Consider the following 20,823-nt stretch of genomic DNA (forward strand, 5'->3'; position numbering starts at 1 on the left):
TGAAGCAAAACTGCAAATACATTTATTACAAACTGTTTGTGTTTAAACAAATTTGAAACATTTCCCAAAAATGGCTGCACAGGTATTACAGTGGTGCCAGCAAACCATCCACTGACAAACGCTGCATGGAGGGGCCAGCACCAACTCTGGAGTGTGCGTGGCGCATCGTCCATAGCACGTACAAGTCGTTTTTTTAAATCTGATAGTCGTTAATGTAGGAACACATCAAAGTTTAACCTTTACAGCTGTCCATGCCAGAAACCCAACTGCCTCCTGTGATGCCAGGACATGCACAAAGTACAGATAATTTTAAACATCTGGGGATCAACACCAGAAACAACAAACAGATCCTTGCGCAGACAAACGACGGCGTCACCACCGCTATGTTCCAAAGCACGTCGAATTGAAGGCCGAGCGAGACGGCAATGCTTTTCTAGCACAAGCCATTTTTCAACATGTTAATGGCTGGGCTGGTTATCTTATCGAAATACTTTAAAATCCGGTCAACAGGGAACCATTGGCCCCAACAGTAAAAAATAAAGCCATCAAGTTAAAAAATAAAGAATAAACAAATTGCGTTAAGTTGGAGCTTGACATCAATAAAATTATTTCAAACCACTCATGCATTACGCAACTTCAATCGTTCACATTTCACCCCTCACCCCTCAACCCCCCCTCCCCCCACTTCAGTCTCAGCCAATTTTGATCCCAAAGAAAGCTGTATGCTTGAGAAAGCATTGGGATTCATTTTATAACCAAAACACCCATATTTATGTGGCAAATCATTGTCCAGCAGAATTTCAAAAAAAAAATTGTTTCTTTGTGTCCTGGTACACCTGTTCCTCAGTACACCTCCAATTCTTCCTGGACGTCATCACCTTCATCTTCTGGAGCAGCAAATCCCTCCTATTAGGTGGCACATGAAGAGATAGGAGGTGAAAAAAAACACAAAAGCAATATCAACATGTGATCATTATTCATTAATCTGGGTGACCTTCCGGTTATGTCGATTTTTCTCGTTGTTCCTGCCTCATTAGTTAAGCTTTGCTCTCCTCCCATGTTGTCAAGAAACCAAGCGATTGGTGCTTTTCATTTGATTCACAGCAAGAAACCCAAATAACTTCTCAATCAGGTGCTCCTTTCCTGCTTTGCTTCAAGGGTAACAAAAAGCCCACCATGTTATTTTTAGATCCTCGTGGAGGATCTCCAAGTCTCTCACGTTGTTGTTCTTGTGAACCAATTTGTTTCACAGCCTATAGTTTTCATCGAAACTTCCTGAAACTTGGCATATACGAGGTGTGTTCAAAAAGTATCCAACCTTAATTTTTCGTGCGTAAACAAACGAAGCTTGGGAGGCATGGTTTGGTGCACGTCTGTAGGCGATCCTAATCCGTATGCGTGAATATTTTCCCGCTTGCAGAATCTGTCAGTCGCCGACAGACCGCCGATGAGCGAGTAAGTGTAAGTGAGCGCCATCAGATTTTCGTTTTTGACAAAATGACGGAAAAACTTGAACAACGCTACTGCATCAAATTTTGTGTAAAGCTTGGCGATTCCCAAGTGGAAACGATCCGCAAGATTCAACAGGCTTTCGAGAACGAAGCAATGGGCACCACATAGATAAAAGAGTGGTACAACCGCTTCAAAGATGGTCGCACATCAGTGGAAAGTGAAGCACGTTCTGGTAGGCCCTCAACATCCCAAAATGAGATCGTAATTGACCAAGTGAGGACCCTGCTGATGCAGGATCGTCGAATCACGATCAGAGAACTTGCAGATGAGGCGGGCGTCAGCATTGGATCCGTTCATTCCATTGTAACTGAGGATTTGGGCTGAAGGAGAATCTCAGCGAAGTTCGTGCCAAAGCTACTAGCGATCAAGCAGAAGCAACTCCGTTTGGAGATAGCACAGGACATGCTGGAGACTGTGAACAGCGATCCCAATTTCAACACAGTGATCACTGGCAATGAGACCACAGTGATCCATCATTTTGTCAAAAACGAAAATCTGACGGTGCTCACTTACACTTCCTCACTCATCGGCGGTCTGTTGGCGACTGACAGCTTCTGCAGGCAGGAAAATTTTTACGCATACGGATTAGGATCGCCTACATACGTGCACCAAACCACACCTCCCGAGCTTCATTTGTTTACGCACGAAAAATTAAGGTTGGATACTTTTTGAACACACCTCGTATATGTAAAAATACCCTGCGCAGACAGTAACGATCTCCGATTTTGAAAATTCCTCCGAGAAAAAAAAGTTACGACATCAAAATATCTCCGCTAATGGAAAACAGCAAAGAAATTATCTCCGAAACCAGGTAAGCTTTTTGAATTCTGTTTGCGGGAATCGAATAGGGCATTCGCGGAGATGAATTACCGCACATATGATACATCTCCGATTATGGAAATTCTTCCGAGAAAAAGTTACCCCCCCGTGTGGGGGTGACGGTCATCTCTATAATACCACAAGTTCTCAATGTTCAGTTATGACTGAAGACTACTGCGCAACTCGACTGTGCAGTTCTACTGCGCAGCTCGAACTGCACAGTTTGATTAAAGATGACTCAGCATTTTGGTGCACGTGCACGAAATTATATTTTGAAAATAAATGCCGTTTACATTTCGGGTTTTGAAACTTTTGCACCTTCGGCGGAAAATGTATAAATATAAAATTACCCCCGTGTGGGGGTGACGGTCATCTCTATAATACCACAAGTTCTCAATGTTCAGATCTACTGCGCAGCTCGAACTGCGCAGTTTGGTTAAAGATAACTTGGCATTTTGGTGCGCGTGCGCACAAAATTATATTTTGAAAATAAATGCCGACGTTTACATTTCGGGTTTTGAAACTTTTGCACCTTCGGCGGAAAATGTATAAATATACAAGGTCAGCTGCTATGCAATGACACCATTCACTAACTTTTACTATGCCCAGTAGAGAATATATAGCCTCCTGAAGGTAGGGCAGTTTTTGCAAACTTTGAAGTCACGTGACGCGAAAACGAAAGTGAAATTCGAAAATCCGTCCGGACCAAATTTAGATATTGTCCCATACATTCATATGCCACAATCAAATTCAAGATCGCTTGAGAAATGTAGGAGGAGATAGATTTTGAAAATCGTCATTTTCGCATTTTTTGCCAACTTTGAAGTCACGTGACACGAAAACTAAAGCGAAAATCCGGCCTGACCAAATTTAGATATTAACCCATAGATTCAAGATCGCTTGAGAAATGGCGGAGATAGAATTTGAACAGTCATTTTTGCAACTTCAAAGGCCTCGTGACCTTGAAAGTCATACCATTGTGTACGTCTCATCGACCTCTATCAGGATCACTAATGACCAGATCTCCCACTTCAACTTAATTGTGAACGGACGGACGGATCGAAGGACATCGACACCCATATTATTAGGTCATGCTCGAAGAGATGACCTAAAAAGGATAAAAATGTGTTTTATATTTATATTTCATTTCTCCTTCCTTCCTTCTTTGCGAATCGCATCGGCGTTTTTGGCCATCTTCCAGATCACGTGACGATCAAACGGGAAGGAAATTCAAAAATCTTTCCGGATGGATAAAAGATAATATTTTTTACTATCATAATATAATCAATAAACAGTTGCCGACTATCTTGTAGAATGGCAGACGAGATAGGTTTTGAAAATGGCGATTTTTATAACTTAAGTGACCTCGTCCCTGACCTTGAATCCGGACAAAAGTTATATCGTTGTGCAACACTCATCGACCTCTACCCACATACCAAGTTTCATCAAGATCGGAAAGAAAAATTGTTGACGGACGTACGGACGGACATTTGGACCAGCTTTATAAGGTCATCTCGGTAGAGATGACCTAAAAAAAAAAGATAAGACTAGAACTGCCACTTTATAACTGCTGGCAGTGATGACCGGGTACCCAGAAGTGTCCGCCTTTGACACAACTGATACAACATGAGACTTAAATCATAGTCGCAAAGTTTTGCCTTGATAGGATAGGCGGTGCCAGAGAAAACATTATTTAATTGTGATACAAACACAGGCCTGCTTCGAGACGCGCGGAACAGACGAGTTACGAAGCGGGCAGCACAAAACGTTCAATTTCGTTATTACTGGCGAACAGATTCAAATAATTAAATAATTCTGGCTGCCAAACCGCGTGACCGATCAGGTTGAAATTTTAAACTCTTCTTTCACATGTCGGCTAAATTACAAATGTGAAGTTTCGTATATATAGAAGCAGCGGTTCCAGAGTAAACATTAATTAATATTTATCTTTCAATCCAAGATGGTGGCCAAACCATGTGACATGTGATGTCATAATTTTCACCACGTGTGGAAACACGATGGGAGATGATAACTGCAAATTTTTACTTCGCTATATTAAGCAGTTCCAGAGAAAACATTATTTAATATTTTTCTTAAAACCAACATGGCTGCCAAACCCTGGGCCCGATCCCGTTGAAATTTCAAACCCTCATTCCGCATGAGTGGTGCACCTTAAAGGTGATGTTTCACATTTATTGATGTAGTAGTTCCAGAGTAAACATTAATTAATATTTTTCCTTCAATCCACTATGGCTGCCAAACGTTGCGTCGTACCTCAAAAAGGGGTGAGAACTTTTTATTCGTCATGGAGAGGCGGTCATAGTGGTGGAGTTTCGCCTGGATCTGTTCAGTCGTTTCAGAGAAAAAGACGTTTAAAGATATTATTTTTCAATCCAAGATGGCTGACGAACCATGTGACTTATGACATCACAAATTTAGATTCTGCTTCCAACTGGGTAGTGGAACATGTTTGTGAAGTTTCGTGTTAATCGGCAAAGGTGCGTTTTTCTATCCAAGATGGCCGCCAAACCATGTGATGTCTGACGTCATAATTTTTACCACGCGTGCACACACGATGGTAGATGATAATTGCAAATTTTCGATTCGTTAGGTTAAGCGGTTCCAGAGAAAACATTATTTAATATTTTTCTTAAATCCAACATGGCGGCCAAACCGTGTGACTTATCAATTCGAAATTAACAAACTTATATCGCCTACCTGTCCCGAAAATATTTCTGAAATCTCCCCTTCATCAGACCAGTGCTTCTGGAGAAGAAGATGTTTGAAGGTTTTAGGGTTTTTTCAAGATGGCCGCCAAACCATGTGACCGATCAAGAACAAATTAACAAACTTGAGAAAGGACCTCATGGGGAATATATGTGTGAAGTTTCGTCTTCATCTGTCTTGCCCTTCTGGAGAAGAAGATTTTTTAAATTTATTCATTTTCAATCCAAGATGGCTGCCGAACCTTGTGACCTATGATATAAATTTAAATTCTGCTTTCCATCGTCGACCCGAATAAGTGTGTGAAGTTTCGTGTAAATCGAATAAGGTCTATTTTTCTATCCAAGATGGCCGCCAAACCATGTGACTTCTGAGGTAAAAATTTTTTACCATGTATGCAGACTTGAGCGAGGAAGGCACTTGCAAATTTTCGCTTTGATGGCTTATGAAATACCAGAGAAAACATTATTTAATATTTTTCTTAAATCCAACATGGCGGCCAAACCATGTGACCTATCACTTTGAAATTAACAAACTTGCATCGCATACATGTCACGAATATAGTTCTGAAATCTCGCCTTCATTGGACCAGCGCTTCTGGAGAAGAAGATGTTTGAAGGTTTTAAGGTTTTTTCAAGATGGCCGCCAAACCATGTGACGTATCAACAACAAATTAACAAACTTGAAAGAGGACGTCAGGGGGAATGTGCCTGTAAAGTTTCGCCTCAATCTGCACAGCCGTTCTGGAGAAGAAGATTTTTTAAAAAAAACAAGATGGCGGCCGAATTACGTCATCGATGACGTCAAAAAAAACATTTTTGACGATGAATTTTGGTGTAGATGACGCTCAGAATTTTTCAGATTTTTCCTATATGGCGTTCTACTTGACGAATTTTCACCGGTATATCGCTTCACCTATGACGTCACGAAAAATCACACATGTTCCCCATAGGGAGCTTAGTAAAATGTATCAAACGAAAAAATTTTCCATTGCACGGTTTCCGAGATACAGATGTCCAAAGTTTATCGCTTTTTTCAAGATGGCGACCGTACCACGTGACCAATGACGTCATAATTATAACGTGATTGTGCTATCAAAAAAGATACATACTATGGTGAAAATTTCCTGTCGATCGGACTTAGTGTTCCAGAGAAAATGATTTTTAAAGCGAAAAAGTGTGCAAAATGCCGGCGGAAAAATAATAATAATAATAATGCGTAATAATAATAATAAACAGAAGGAAAACAATAGGGTACCCTGTACTCACAGGGTACCCTAATAATATCACCGCCAATGGAAATTGCCTATACCGTCATCTCTGAAACTAGTTTGTTTCACAATCTACAGTTTTCATCGAAACTTCCTGAAACTTGGCATATATATGTAAAAATACCCTATCGGAGATAGACAGTAACTATCTCCGATTTTGGAAATTCTTCAGAGAAAAAAAGTTGACGTCATAATATCACCGCTAATGGAAATCGCCTATACCATTATCTCCGAAACGAGGCAAGCTGTTTGAATTTTGTTTGCGGGAATCAAGCCGGGCATTAGCACAGATAATTTATCGCAAACCTGATACATCACAATGATGTCATCATTAAGAGGACGAGGATCTTCGCTCATTCGAGCTTGTTTTTTAAAATGTCTGCTTTTCACCCCCCAGTTCAGTATCGCACAATCTCTTCTATAAAAGTAATGAACACCTTGCTTGATCTACAGAACCTCGCTTGATTGCTCACCTCTGTGGCGTACAAAATGTCCAAAATACGCTGCATCATCTGGTTGCCCTTGTTGTCATTTTCACTTTCCTGGCAGATCACCTCGATGTCCCGCAGTTTTCCAAAGTAAAAGTCCCGTTCCTTTTCAAGACTCTCCACACTAAGCTTGAGTTCCGTCATCTGGTGGAAAGAGGGGGGGGTGGGGGAAAGAGGCGAGGCAGTGTGGTTTGGATGACACGGCCAAGGTGGATGCCCAAATTCGTGCCTGTCTACGTCATTTAATGGGAGGTTTCCAATTGCGTCACGTCACAGCACGTAGAGACAAGGAAGTGAAGGGAATGAAAGAGGAGTGTGCGAGGTGTAAGAGAATGTGCACGCACATACGAGAAGCATAAAAATCTGTTTCTGCCAAAGTGATGTGTGCCCACCAATGTGTCCATCTCACCTGCTGATTCAACTCCATGATACGGCCGTCAGAATCATTTGCAGGCATCCGTGTAGCTACTCCTGCCTTTCTTCCCATGGCATTCTGGGATGGAAACTGCCGGGTAGCGTTGGAGGCGGGTCGAGATGCCATGCCTGGGCCTCTCGCTGGTACTAAGTGACAAGAAAGTTGCAAAGATACTGGTAATCCAGAAACTAACAAAAAAAAACGCTCTGCCAGATTCCGAGTAAAAGATTCAGACCGGTGTGCAGAAAAGATTCCAATGATGCAATTGAGGAAGAAAAATAAATAAGTGGAAGAAGTTTAAATAAATAAATGAACACGGTGTTAAAGACTCCAGGGTGTTTGAAGACCACGGTGGCACTCATTAGAGATAAAAGCAAGGAGAGTGCGCCATGTTCAATCCAGCTCACCATAAGGTAGTGCACGGCATGAGTGGATCCACACCAAACAGCATTACAGATTTGATGAGCAGGTGACATGTTCCTGTATACTTGTACCCATTAGAATTTGAAGGTACTCAAATGTAATGAGCTTATTTATTACCTCCGCCACCAAAGGTGGACAAGATTATGTTTTAACCCATCTGTTTGTCTGACTGACTGACTGACTGACTGACTGACTGACTGACTGACTGACTGAGCAGGATATCTTAAAAAAGGTTGTGGACGGATTTGGAGGAAATTTGGTGGATGAGTTGGGTAGGTAACAAGAACAAGCTGCTTACATTTTGGTTAAGGTCTGGATGCAGATCCATCCTATCGGTGAGATACAAAACGTAAACTGTTCATTCTGGTGGAGGTATTCGCTCTTCAGAGTGCCGTTCTAGTTACCTCTGCCACCAACGGTGGACGAAGGTTATGGTTTCACCCATCTGTCTGTGAACAGGATAGGTCGGGTGTGTGGCAAGGACAAATTGATTCTATTTTGGTGAAGCTCCAGATCTGGATCCGGATCCCACTCCTAGAATTTTTAAAGGTGATTCTTCAACATTGAGAGATCAGGTAAAAATAATACATAGCATGATGTTTCAAAAAGTGGTGGTCGAGTGATGATAAAACCAGGTGGATGAGTTGTGAAGGTAACAAGAACAAGCCAAATCGATTTTGTTTAAGGTCTGATGCAGATCTGGCCTATAAGTGGGATACAAAACGTAAACTGTTCAGCCAAGCGGAGGTGTGCACTCCGAGTGCCGTCCTAGTTTTTAAATGAAACTTCTTAGAAGGTATTCCTTAAAGGGGAACATAAATGCTCAAACCTCCTCAATGCGAATCCATCCCTTGATACCCCACAAAACAGATGTGTCTTTTTCGGATTTCCGAATTACAAAGTAGGTAAATTTGCGTTCAAGTCAAAATCTTCTTCTTCAGATTAGCTGTGACGTCACATTAGAAAGTGGACCATCATATCCCTACTGTCAACGGGTTACCATCGTGGAATGATTTCACTCAAACAGTGAATAATTTTCGATTTTCCACAAATAGGCCGAGTCGATGCATCCTTTATGGTTGTATAATAATTAATACAAACCAAGAAGGTTTCATGCTGCACCAGTGGCCAAAACATCTGAAGTTTGCCAGAAATTGGAAAAAAAAATTGTCCAACAGAGATGGCGAGATCTTGTCATTATCCACCACAATTGAGAGAGGATGTCATCCCCATGATTAAGCAGAAGAAGCAGCCATCGGTTGAAACCAACACAATATCTACCCAGCTACCAGCACACATTCCTGCAGTGAAGAAGGATGTCCTGCCTACCTCAAAACTTAGCAATATTACTTATGAGTTGAAGTGCCAAAGTGATGCTCGGTATGTAGGCAGAACTACCCAGACTCTGACAGAATCAAACAGCATGTCCCTTTGTCCATCAGGAAACACTATTGGTACGCGAATAGAGCCGGTACGTGCTTGTAGGAAGGTCCCAGCATCAATCCCAACATTGCGTGCATCTGCAATTGAACAGCATTTGATTGAGAATGCAAACTGTGCTGAACAGTATAATGTGGATGCATTCATTAGAGGAAGATATTGAGTAGACGATGTAAAACGCATCTCTGAATACTCGAAGTGACTTATCTATTCCAAGGACCCTATGATATGTCGGCAAAAAGAGTTTGTCCACACGCTTTGCTTATTTGTGCAAAGAAGAGGAACACAAACTCGTCTCATGATTACAGATATTGATGAAGAGGATTCTGCAACAGCCTTTGGGGCTCCGCCTCAGACTCTGCAACCTCCAATTGGAGAGCTGAACAATGAACAGGCTCTTCCCACCTAAACAGTTGGGAGGTGATTACGCATCAGAGGAGAACGTCCAATCAGAATTGACTGTTGATGTGTCTGAAACCGTTCTTCCTTACCTTATTTACTTTGTGCGAATTTCACCTGACTAGTACGTGCCCGTAAAAAAAAAAAAAATAATAATAATAAATAAATAAACCACACAGGCCGTTTCTTCGCTCTCGCGTGCCCGTACGTGCGTGACCCGGAAGTTCGATATTATTCGCAATTTATTTTTAATACCCAATTATTCAATTAGCGCCAACGTATTTTACCTTTTCGCAATGTCGTGGGCAAGGAAAAACAAAGAGAAGAGAAGAGAAGAGAGAGAAAAAAAATTTACTTCCTGGTTCGGAGCATACCAGCACTGATGTTCCCGAAATTTATACACTGTCTCATATGAAAACGATCATAACTTGGGCCATTGGGTTTATCTATAAATGCGCATAAGAAATCGAGAAATTATTAGAATACACGAAGTCATCACTCTCCGGAAGCCCGTACGTTGTAACCTGTAATGGGGAGCGCGGCTGAGCTTCCCTTCCCCATCAGCCACGCCCATGCAACAACGTGTCTTGCCATTGGTTTGGTAAATAAATGGCCATAACTTGGGAAGCACTTGTCCGATTAATATCAAACCTTGAAAAGGCACATCCTCAGGTCCCCAGCAATATATCTGGCAAGTTTCAATTAGATTGGACCAGAGGTTGTCAAGAAACAGCGAACACACACACACACACACACACACACACACACACACACACACACACACACACACACACACACACACACACACACACACACACACACACACACACACACACACACACACACACACACACACACACACACACACACACACACACACACACACACACACACACACACACACACACACACACACACACACCTCCAAAAGTATTTGACCTTGGATGCTAAAACTTCCAGGGTCCCTTCACCTTCACCCCCCCTTCCCCCACAGCACCACTCCACCTCTCACCCCCACCAACCATACACACTGTACTCCCATAGCACCACTCCCCCTCTCCACTGGGGAAAGACCTTCATCCTGCACAACATGGCACAAACATGCCTCAAACACAGCGTTCCAGGAAAGTATAAAACTGGAAGATCCTGTAACATACACGAAACATAGTCAGCCTGTGATGGTGGTACAAAGCATGAATCACCAATTTTGCCCGCGGTATTCGAGTGTGCCTGGGCGCTGTCGGGCGATGACGGGTATTTTTGCTCGAGTAATATACAAACCAATTTATCAATGAATACAAAATCCCTCCCTTATAAACCATCAACTAAATGGAAAAAACAAAACCTACCAATCTGTGATTAACATGTGACTGGTGTTTTCATCTTCACGAACACTTCTGCAGTCTTCCTCTGAATCAATCGCAGAGGGCTCAAAACAATATGGCTCCACAACCTGAAGACGAACCCCCACCCCCCACCTTAAGTGTTTTTATCACCAATTTTGTCTCCAATAGTTTTTTTTCAAAATCCCACTGATAAGTTTCAATGTAGTGAGAACCTTCCGAGTTGCTAACAACAGTAGAATCAGGATCAGAATCTGAGCTTGACCTGCAGTTTCTCGATGTAAACCGCCATTCAGATCAATATGGCTTCAAGATGCGTTGTCACTGGCAAAATCGAAAAATCAACATTCTAGGGCTTTTTTTCTACACTTTGACAAAAAAAAAAAAAAAAAAAAAATCCATTTTTTCCCCCCCTTCAAATTAAACTGTGATTAATGGTTTTCAAGGAAAATAAAATATAAAAAAAATCATAAAAAACAAAAAAACAAAAAAAAAAAAACATTGTTTGGTTTCCCCTTCAAAGGACATTTCTGTGGACAAGTCGTGTCTTGAGGTCATAAATCTCAACTCACAAAGATCTGTTTCCAACATTTCACCGCATCATTCTCACCTTCCCACTTGAATGGTCTTCAATAGTTCAATCAAAATCAAAGATCACCAATTTTGCTGTAAAATACTTATTTCACTGGTCATTTTAGGACTTGATCATCCATCATCATCCCCCCCCGGCATTATGAATTGCCGTCTTCCAACGTCACCAGTCTTGTCTTGCAATCTCTGCCCACTTAGTGCTTCAGCCCATACCCCCCACCCCCAGTGCTCCATCAGCCCACCCCAACCCCAAGCTTCTCCCGGCTGCACGTGGTCTGCCAGCATCACACTTCTGGTGAAACTTTTTTCAACACTTATTAACCCATCCCTTTCTCTCCAGGTTGTGGTGCCTTTCCTCCACCTTTGTTTTCGGGGGGGGGGGTTCCATTTTTGCTTCATCCATCATTTTCCCTTCCTGTTCTTGCTGAGATTTGCATTTGTATCCCAGCTTGTTCACCTCCATGTGTCCTCCTCCCCCTTGTCTACTCTTTCTCCAAGTGTCTCACCATTAGGGTTTACCGTGCTGTTGGTGCGTTTCCCCCACTTTCCACCATGTTCTTTTCTGTGTTCAAACTCTTCCACAATCCTCAAATTTGCACACACACACACGCAAACACAATGGTTAACGTGCACGAGAAACTGTACCTGGGGAAGCTGCAGTGTGCTTCTTTGGCTTGTTGAAGATCTGTTCCCCAGGGTTTGGAGGGGGGAGGGCTTCTTGGCCTTGCCGGGACATCACGGGGTCATAATCTTTGCCATCGTAGTTCGCGTCAAAAAACTTTTTAAACCATTGGACAAACTCAAAATTGTCTTGGAACTTTCCCTTGGTCAGCTTGTCCACAGGTATAATCTACAAGCAGGGACGGTCAGGAGAGAAAACACACTCTAAGGCAAAAATAAAAATAAATGAGGGAGGAAACGATGACAATGACGGAACAAAGAGAAAAATGGGTTTGGTATGAACCACAGAGCTTTGTGAAAGCATCTCGAGGAACATTCAGCGCGTTTGCTTCTCAAAACCCTGCCTTGCAAACAAATTGGTGCAATTTACCTGACAGGCAATTCCTTTTTACCACCAACCTCCACAATTTGTCGTTTCGGTATTGATGGCTCCATATGGCCAGATATCCCGTTTGGCTTTACGATGCCACTCGAGCAATTAACTCCTGACAATCCCGCATCTTATCCACATCTTCTAAACACCAGCAAGACTATCTCCAGCACCCCACCACTAACCGACCTCCACCCCGCACTTGCCTTATCCACGGCCATGGCCTTGAACGAGGCCTGCAGTAGCTTAAAGTTGTGGATGTACTCGTGTTCTAGCTTGGCTTGGAATTTCACCTTCTTTAGGGAGATGCAGCTCGGGAAAAGCATGTCCATAAACTGGCAATATGCAGCACCTGCATGCGAGACCACAAGCGCACAAAAATCAAGCATGGGCGTGTGTGTGTGTGTGTGTGTGTGTGTGTGTGTGTGACATATATATATATATATATATATATATATATATATATATATATATATATATATATATATATATATATATATATATATATATATATATATATATATATATATTTTAAACATTTTCAGGAAAAAATAAATCCGAGACTCAAAAGCTCATGAAGGAGTCACACAGACACTTGGACTATTATAATAGGCCAAATAATTATTAGGCCAAAGAGTATTCTCATTTCAAACACCATTCAGTGCAGCTTTGGGGAGAAATCTGAACCAGAAAGGGGTGGATGGAGCCAATAAGCAATTGTGCTGACCAGAGCAGAGCTGCTCGATCTTGCTGTAGTTCAGGTGCAGCGAGTCGTTGATCCACGCCAGCATGTCATGTCGACTGAGGTTCTCTGACGTCACCGAGGTCGAATACACGTTCACAGCCATTACGCGATAACTACCACGTGGTCGGGAGAAGATGCGAGAAAAAAATAAAAACACTTCAAAGTCTGTACAAGTAAAAGCTCTGAAACAGCATTCGATGCAGAAATAAAGTAGAGGATTCAAAGAACTCCTTACCCCACGCTGTCTTGAGGAACAAGGATATGTGCGGGGACCGTGAGCGGAAAATTTGATTGGTCGAGGTGACTTAAAATGCCGTAATATTTTGTCCGAATACTGCTAACCCGAAGGGTTTTGAAAGTGCCAAAAGACGATTTGTGTTCTCCAGTGTTTGAGTATATAATTCAATTGAAATATAAAGATTTTATAGGTTGTCGAAAAAAGTTTCACGGAAGATTACCGACGTTGCTCCAGAAGCTTTTACACCACCCTATTCAACACGTTACATCAGTTCTTTGTGCCTGTTGTTTGTGTCCTTTATGACATCCTTAAAACAGTAAGTTTCCTGTTAGGAATGATTTTCAATTTTGCTTGACTGCAAGACAGGCAGACAGTTAAAAAAATTCTCACTCCTCTCTGTGCATGTGCGATCGTGACGAATTCAGAGCCAAAGCACTGCTAAACTGCAGGTTCGTTTTCCGATTTGTGTTCAAAAACAGGAAAACGACAAGAACGATGGGTGTCCAAGAGATGATGGGAAAAGCATCAGGAACTTGTGGACCCAATGAAGAAACCAACAGTGGTGATAACATTTACCAAAATGATTATTCCAAACACAACTACGAACATTAACTGCAAGTTGCCATCGACGAAATCGAAACAAATCGTCATTGCTCCGTGGAAGACAAAAAGTGATCGCACACTTCTCAAATGAGACACAAATAATTTATCTTTCCCAGGACTTATAGCACAGACCGCAAGTATGACAAGGACATGAAGATAACGATGGATAAATGCAAATAAAACTGTGGAAATTACAAAGGCAATGTAGATGCTTTGCCTATCCCCATTAACCTCCACCCCAAACCCACCTCTTTCCAAATTTCCAGTTGTTAATTCCTGAAAGTTTGCTTCTGTATGCACCTTGTCCACCCCCTGCGTCCTCTCTTACCCCATCATCCCGAATCTCCACCACCGAAGGTGAAGGAGGTTATGTTTTCACCCCTTTGTCTGTGTGCAGGATATTTCCAAAAGTAGTGGACGGATCCGGATGAAATTTTGTGGACAGGTTGGGTGTGTGAAAAGGACGAACCGATTAGATTTTGGTGAAGATCCGGATACTAGAATTTTTAAAGTGATTCTTCACCATTTAGAGACTGATATATTGTTACGAATTTGGAAGCCTTGTGCACACAAACAGACAGCAGTCCCCAAGTTGCAGATAAGTATGTGCTTATAGTTAGGGTCCCCTACCTGTGTCTAACGGGAATTACATGTGCGCGCTGCGGAGTTTCTTTTACAACAAATCTCCTTCACTTCACTTCGCACAACGACGCCATTGCCCACGTGCGTTCGACCACGTACGTGGGCGAAGATTTTCATTGCCTCAGCTCAGACTCCACCCCTTGTCCAATCACGCACAGAGGGCGACCTTCCCACGACACCCCGGCCAATGAAGGTGGAGACCGGCTCAGACGGCGATTTTCTCACCCCGGACAAGAAAGATATAAAGGAACGCCAGGCTGGGGAAGTTGGTCGTCTTGGGGTCGCGGGTCTTGGTGCTGGCTGGTTCGTCTGGTCCTGGGTCATCGTCATCTCTGATCTTCTCCTTGGTCTTGGTTGATTGGTGCGTGGCCGGTTGGAGAGCGCGGTACCTGGTGCTCGGAGCGGCATCGTGTTGCGGGTTTGAGTCACGCCGAGCCGGATCGTCAAGGGCCGCACGAGGTGATAAGGTCCAAGCGAGTATCCTTACCTCCAGCTCACCTTCCCTCCGAGCTGGGAGTATCAATAAAGGCTGCGGCCATCATTTCTTTGGGGGGGGGGGGTCTGTGTGTGGGCCCGTCTTCAAGTAGAATTGTGCAAGTGCTTTCTTTTGCTCATTGTACATTGCCTGCCTTTTATTCGGTTAGTTCTGCCTTCTTGCGTGTTCCCTTCTCCCCCCCCATTATAAATAAATCCATTTTGTTGAATGTTCCAGCTCGTTTGTGTTTCTTTCATTGGCTTGGCACGCTGTGTATTGAGAGATCGCGAAGGTAAATTGTTAATTTGGTCCGGCGCGGCTCTGGTAACTTCGCTCGGTTACGACGGATCCAAGTCGTTACCTGCGGCTTGGATCAAATGAGTCGGCCGAGGGTGTGGTTCCCCGGTAGTTAGACTGCGTGGGTATTTAGGTATATTGAAGTTTGGCAATTAACCCTACCCCACGCGGTCAAATTATTGGCGATTCATGGTCCTGTAAGGGACCCTTGCCTTCCGGACTTATCTGAGGGTCATGACCTAAATTCCGGTGTGTTCGGTGGAGCTGACTACTGCTCCCCCTAGCGTTCGTGCTCGCCACCGAGACCTGGCACCACAACAATAGAACACGATATCTCCAAAAGTAGTGGACGGATTCGGATGAAACTTGGTGGATACGTAGGGTGTGTAGCAACGACAAATTGATTCGATTTTGGTGAAGATCCGGATCTGGATATGAGAATTATTTAATTTTTAAAGTGATTCTTCACCATCGAGAGAGGGCAAAAAACGATATAGTCCTGTGTAGCCTGATACTTCAAAAATGTATTGGGCCCAATATGTTTTCGTGGATCAGGCATTACGTGGCGGAGGTACGCGCTCTACCGAGTGCCATTCTAGTTACATCTGCCACCAAAGGTGGACAGAGGTTACGTTTTCACCCCTATTTGTTTGTCTGTGAGCAGGACATCTCAAAATGTTGTGGACGGATTCAGACAAAACTTGGTGGACAGGTTTGGATGTGCAACAAGGACGAAACGATTCGATTTTGGTGAAAATTTGGATCCTGACTCAATAATTTTTTTCAGCGATTCTTCACCATTGAGATATTGGGCTAAAAAATAATACAAAACACGATATCGCAAAAAAAAAAAAAAAGTGTGGACGAGTTGGGTTGGTGACAAGAACAAGTCGATTCGATTTTGGTTCAGGTCCGGATCCAGATCCAGCCCATCAGTGGGATCTCTCTCCCTCTCCCTCTCGAGTGCAGCCTGTGGTTGCTGGTTGCATCATTGGTTGGGACGCAGCTATGCTGCTGATGCAGTGTCCCCCTTACCAGTGCACTGGTACTCATTTTGCCAACCTCAGAAGGATGACAGGCTGAGTCAACCTTCTGGTGTATTCATTCAGCGGCCCAACGGGGCTTGAACTCAGGACCCTAAGATCCCAAGCCACCACCCTAACCACTAAGCCAACACCAGCCCATCAGTGGGATACAAAGCAGCCTGGCAGTGGTCTGCGCTCCACTGAGTGCCGTTCTAGTTTGTCCAAGTCTTCCTCAACCCCTGTTGGTGTGTTTCCACCCCTCTCCTTCTCCTGTTACGTCCTGATGCTCCTCCACGAGCCTCGTCTTTGTATACAAAAAAATAAAATAAAATAAAATAGCAAGTACAGTACTCAATCAAGCAATCAATCCTGCATTTCAGCATCACAAGGAGGTTACAATACCGAGCAGTGAACAATGCAGAGCCTCACTGAATCATATAGAGTCCAGTAGATCTGACAATTGTAAACTTGGTTGCACACTCACACTCACCGACCCATAATACATGAGTCTCCCAGTCATTGTGGACCGTGTGCGGTGAACGAGTCCACAATGGGGGGGGGGGGGGGAGTCACGGGGAAACTTAAAAAAAAAAAACCGGGAATGAATGACAAATCTGAATTCCCAGCGAGTTGCGGTGTCATCGAACCTTCGTCGTCCCCTTCAAACAACCCAACACCACCTCGACCCTCCTCCCTCACCAACCAGCTCCATTTAACGGGCCTCTGCCGGCATCACGGCACGAACGCTGACGGGAAGGATTTTTTTTTTTTTTTACCAGAGTTCAACAGGCACCTCATGAGGTGAAGTGCGAAGATCCAGTTAATCACTCGATTTCCCGTGCAAGCCGAGGTCGTTTCGCCGTCGAGCTAGTTTACACAAGTACCACATGGACTCGCGGGTTCAGGAGAAAAATGCCAAAGAAGAGGAAGCCGTTGGTAAAACAATCCGGAAGGACGATCCTTGACCATAACGAGACAGGCCCGCAGCTCAGAATGAGAAACACGTTGAAAACGCACGAGAGAAGGAGAAACGGACGGATTTAAGGCAAAATATCAAGGATTATACCACAACAGGATCAAAAAAAGGGGGATAATACGGATTGACCGACGACTTACCAACCGCTCTCGCCGTTTCTCGACTTGTTTTAAACCAATAAGTCGCTAGGCCGCCCTGACGTCACCGCGCACATTTGCAATGACGTCAGAGCAATTCCGCAACCCGGTTCCTCATTCTTCCTGGGGTTTTTTTTTTTCTCATTCTCCTGCAAAATTTATTTTCCGTTTTCCTCATTATTGTCCTTTTTTAGCGCCGTTGCGTTCACTCCTCTCGGTCGGGGGAATTATTTTTTTTTTCCACAACTTTCATGTCGATGATTTCGGCCCGATGAAGCCCTCGACGCAGAAGCCGCACTCGGAATCCACGTGACCACGAGTACTGTTACACTAACACAACATTGCGAGGCCCTGCGCAAATCTCCTTCACCGATTTCCAACCTTCAATGAAGGCGCGAATCAAAATCGCGAGAAAGTCATTTGGCCCAACGTGCACGTGCTTTATCCACACGCACACGTCATCCGGTCGAATGACTCCAGGAGCAGCTGTCCACGGCACGCCCAAGAGTTATAAAACGTGGATTGGTTGAATAATTCTGGATAATGGATAATACCTCATCGTGCCATTGAAAAACAAGCTCAAATGAGCTAAGATCCTCGTCCTCTTAATAATGACGTCATAAAAACGAATATGACGTCATTGTGACGTATCAGGTTTACGATAAATTATCTGTGCAAATGCTCGGATTGATTCCCGCAAACAAAATTCAAACGGTTTGCCGAGTTTCGGAGATAATGGTACAGGCGATTTCCATTGGCGGCGATATTATGACGTCAACTTTTTTTTCTCGGAAGAATTTTCAAAATCGGAGATGGTCACTGTCTGCGCAGGGTATTTTTACATATATATGCCAAGTTTCAGGAAGTTTCGATGAAAACTGAAGGCTGTGAAACAAAAAAGTCCACAAGAAGAAGATGAATAACAACAACATGAGTAAGACGGAGATCCTCCACGAGGATCCAAAAACACCTGTGAAGGGGAAACATCGAAGCAGGAGCATTGAAATCACAACTGCATGAGGTGGGGACCAATAAATAAAAGTGCAGGCTCCTGTGAGATTTGAACTCACGACCCCTGGTTTACAAGACCAGTGCTCTCACCCCTGAGCTAAGGAGCCACCTGGGATGGGTGATGATATCATTGATGATCCTGCTGTCGACCTGGTTTGAACTCACGACCCCTGGTTTACAAGACCAGTGCTCCAACCCCTGAGCAAAAGAGCCACCTGGGATGGGTGATGATATCATTGATGATCCTGCTGTCGACCTGGCAAAGGATTTTTTTTTTATCAGAAAGGACATTTTTGGAAAGACCCTGAAGCTGACTGTCCCATCACAAGTGAAGAGTTAATTTAAACATCCAATGATATGCAACGAATGGCTACAAGGTCGTTGTGTGCACGATGGAGACTCTCATCCTCATCACATTCCTCCTTCCTCATCACATTCCTGACTCCACATTCAAAGACGACTGAGTCTCCACCAGCACTGCTTGCAAAACTCACCCCACCATCTCCACTGCCTGGACCCACTCCATTCTCACAACTACCAAAACTACCCCCACTCTCACGACTTCCTGCACTCACCCGACTTCATGACTCTCTCAACAATGGATGGAAGCCCTCAAACTCAAAGTCACACAAACTTTGGGGTTCACCATCAGCCATGATCTTTCTTGGGCAGAATATACTTCCAAAAGACAACCGAGTGGGACTTCATCTGCAGCTTGATGGAGTCCTGCTCTCACCTTTCGGATGCAGCTCTTCCCTCACACCTTGCCATTCTTGATGTCATGGAAAGCAAGGCTGTCAAAATCATTGGAATCTCCCGTGATGAAGATGATGGTCTCGGTCTTTCACTCTCAAATTGCAGATAGGTTGGTGACCTCTGCATTGTTCTGCCTCCTCTCTGGTCTTGTGCCCCACACTGTCTCTTTGCTCTGTACATTCCAGGCTCCTGCAGCACGTAATCCATCAACAACCCTTCTTCTTTAACTCCCAAAATCCTAGCTCACTGCTCACCTCCAGTAATCTGTTCCTCCTTTCTCTCCCATGTGGAACCAACTTCCTGACTGTTCCCATCATGTACAGCCCTTTTGACTGCTGGTTGCATCATTGGTGAGGGGCACGGAAATGTCGTTGATGCAGTGCCCCTATTGTCAGTATGCTGGTGCTCATTTCGCCGACCGAGGAAGGATGACAGGCTGAGTCAACCCCCTGGTGTTAATTCAGTGGAAAACGGAGCTCGAACTCAGGACCCTGGGATCCCAAGCCACCACCCGAACCGCAAAGCCAACGCCAGGCTCTTCCTGACTGTTTCGTCCCATTCTTCCCTCCATGGCTTGAGCCACCTGTTCATCACCATCTCAAGTCGTCCCCCATCCATGCTCATGCTCCCATCTACCCCAAAATAACCCCATTCCCAAGCATTCCGTTTTTTCAAGTTGTTGTGACCCACCTCTCCTCATCTTTTCTTTTGGTTTATTCCATTTTCTGTTTCATGTCGACCTTCCTCCTTCCTCTTTCACCGTTTTATTGAGCTTGTGTGCAACTTCTTCACCACCATGTGTCCTTCTCTTCCTCCCTTGATCTCAGCATCACTTCAATTCTGATGGTGTTTCCCCCTTTCCATTTTGTTCCCCACATTTTGTTATCGAAACAATAATTTAACAGGGAATGAATTGCATCAGTCATGTGACCTTTGGGGACATTCAATGTTCCTGCTGCGTGACATGTCAGCAATAAATAAATAAATAAAAGTTTAGGCCCCTATGAGATTTGAACTCATGACCCCTGGTTTACAAGACCAGTGCTCTAACCCCTGAGCTAAGGAGCCACACTGACTGATTACTTTGGTCGATGGTGATCACGTTGTTTACCTGACAAAGGATTTCATCAAAAAGGACAACACCTTTGGAAAAGAGCCTGAAGCTGGCTGTCCCCTCTGTTCCATCTCATTGAAGATTGAATTTCAACATCCATTGATATGTCACAAGAACAGCCACTCAGTGGTTGTGCGCTTGCACCTTCATCACATTCCTGTTTCCATGTACAAAGATGGCTGAGACCAGTGGACCACACTCCCACTGCCTGCACAGTTCACACCAAAACCACCGGCTGCACTCACCCCACTCTCACCAAGTTTGAAAGTTCCCTAAGTGTCTGTAACTTCACTCTCACACGAACCTCCATCTTGTATGTTTCCCCACAA

At 43.8% G+C, this 20,823-nt stretch overlaps 1 protein-coding gene and 2 non-coding genes across 5 annotated transcripts; all 3 read right to left on the reverse strand.

Annotated features, from left to right (window-relative positions):
* LOC147013271 (microtubule-associated protein RP/EB family member 3-like) lies at positions 1-17,766 on the reverse strand. 3 transcript variants are annotated; one of them, XM_085854966.1, is made up of 7 exons: positions 17,617-17,766; positions 13,203-13,333; positions 12,682-12,827; positions 12,070-12,274; positions 7,223-7,374; positions 6,799-6,957; positions 1-906 (listed from the first exon to the last, which is right to left on the reverse strand). In XM_085854966.1, the coding sequence occupies exons 2-7, from the start codon at positions 13,321-13,323 to the stop codon at positions 844-846; spliced, it is 846 nt and encodes a 281-aa protein (XP_085711092.1). In that variant the 5' UTR covers positions 13,324-13,333; positions 17,617-17,766; the 3' UTR covers positions 1-843. The 3 variants fall into 3 exon arrangements, with proteins under 3 accessions (XP_085711092.1, XP_085711093.1, XP_085711091.1); XM_085854967.1 differs by lacking the exon at positions 17,617-17,766 and adding an exon at positions 17,277-17,492; XM_085854965.1 differs by lacking the exon at positions 17,617-17,766 and adding an exon at positions 17,294-17,480.
* An 892-nt stretch (positions 17,767-18,658) lies between these two features.
* TRNAT-UGU (transfer RNA threonine (anticodon UGU)) lies at positions 18,659-18,731 on the reverse strand. The gene has a single exon. It is a non-coding gene; the product is annotated as a tRNA-Thr (tRNA).
* Positions 18,732-20,375: 1,644 nt separating this feature from the next.
* Positions 20,376-20,448, reverse strand: TRNAT-UGU (transfer RNA threonine (anticodon UGU)). Its single transcript has one exon. It is a non-coding gene; the product is annotated as a tRNA-Thr (tRNA).
* Positions 20,449-20,823: the final 375 nt, after the last annotated feature.

Source organism: Eptatretus burgeri, chromosome 14 (genome assembly GCF_056783735.1).
Source record: "Eptatretus burgeri isolate ZD-2024b chromosome 14, Ebu_testis_v1, whole genome shotgun sequence".
Classification (NCBI taxonomy): Eukaryota; Metazoa; Chordata; class Myxini; order Myxiniformes; family Myxinidae; genus Eptatretus; species Eptatretus burgeri.

Bases quoted from the DNA above. Each gene is read 5' to 3' on its own strand.
- LOC147013271 (XM_085854965.1), bottom strand. The intron at 7,375-12,069 runs GTACAGTTTCTC...CTTGTCACTTAG, and splicing joins GCACACTGCAGCTTCCCCAG to TACCAGCGAGAGGCCCAGGC. The intron at 6,958-7,222 runs GTGAGATGGACA...TCTTTCCACCAG, and splicing joins TCATGGAGTTGAATCAGCAG to ATGACGGAACTCAAGCTTAG.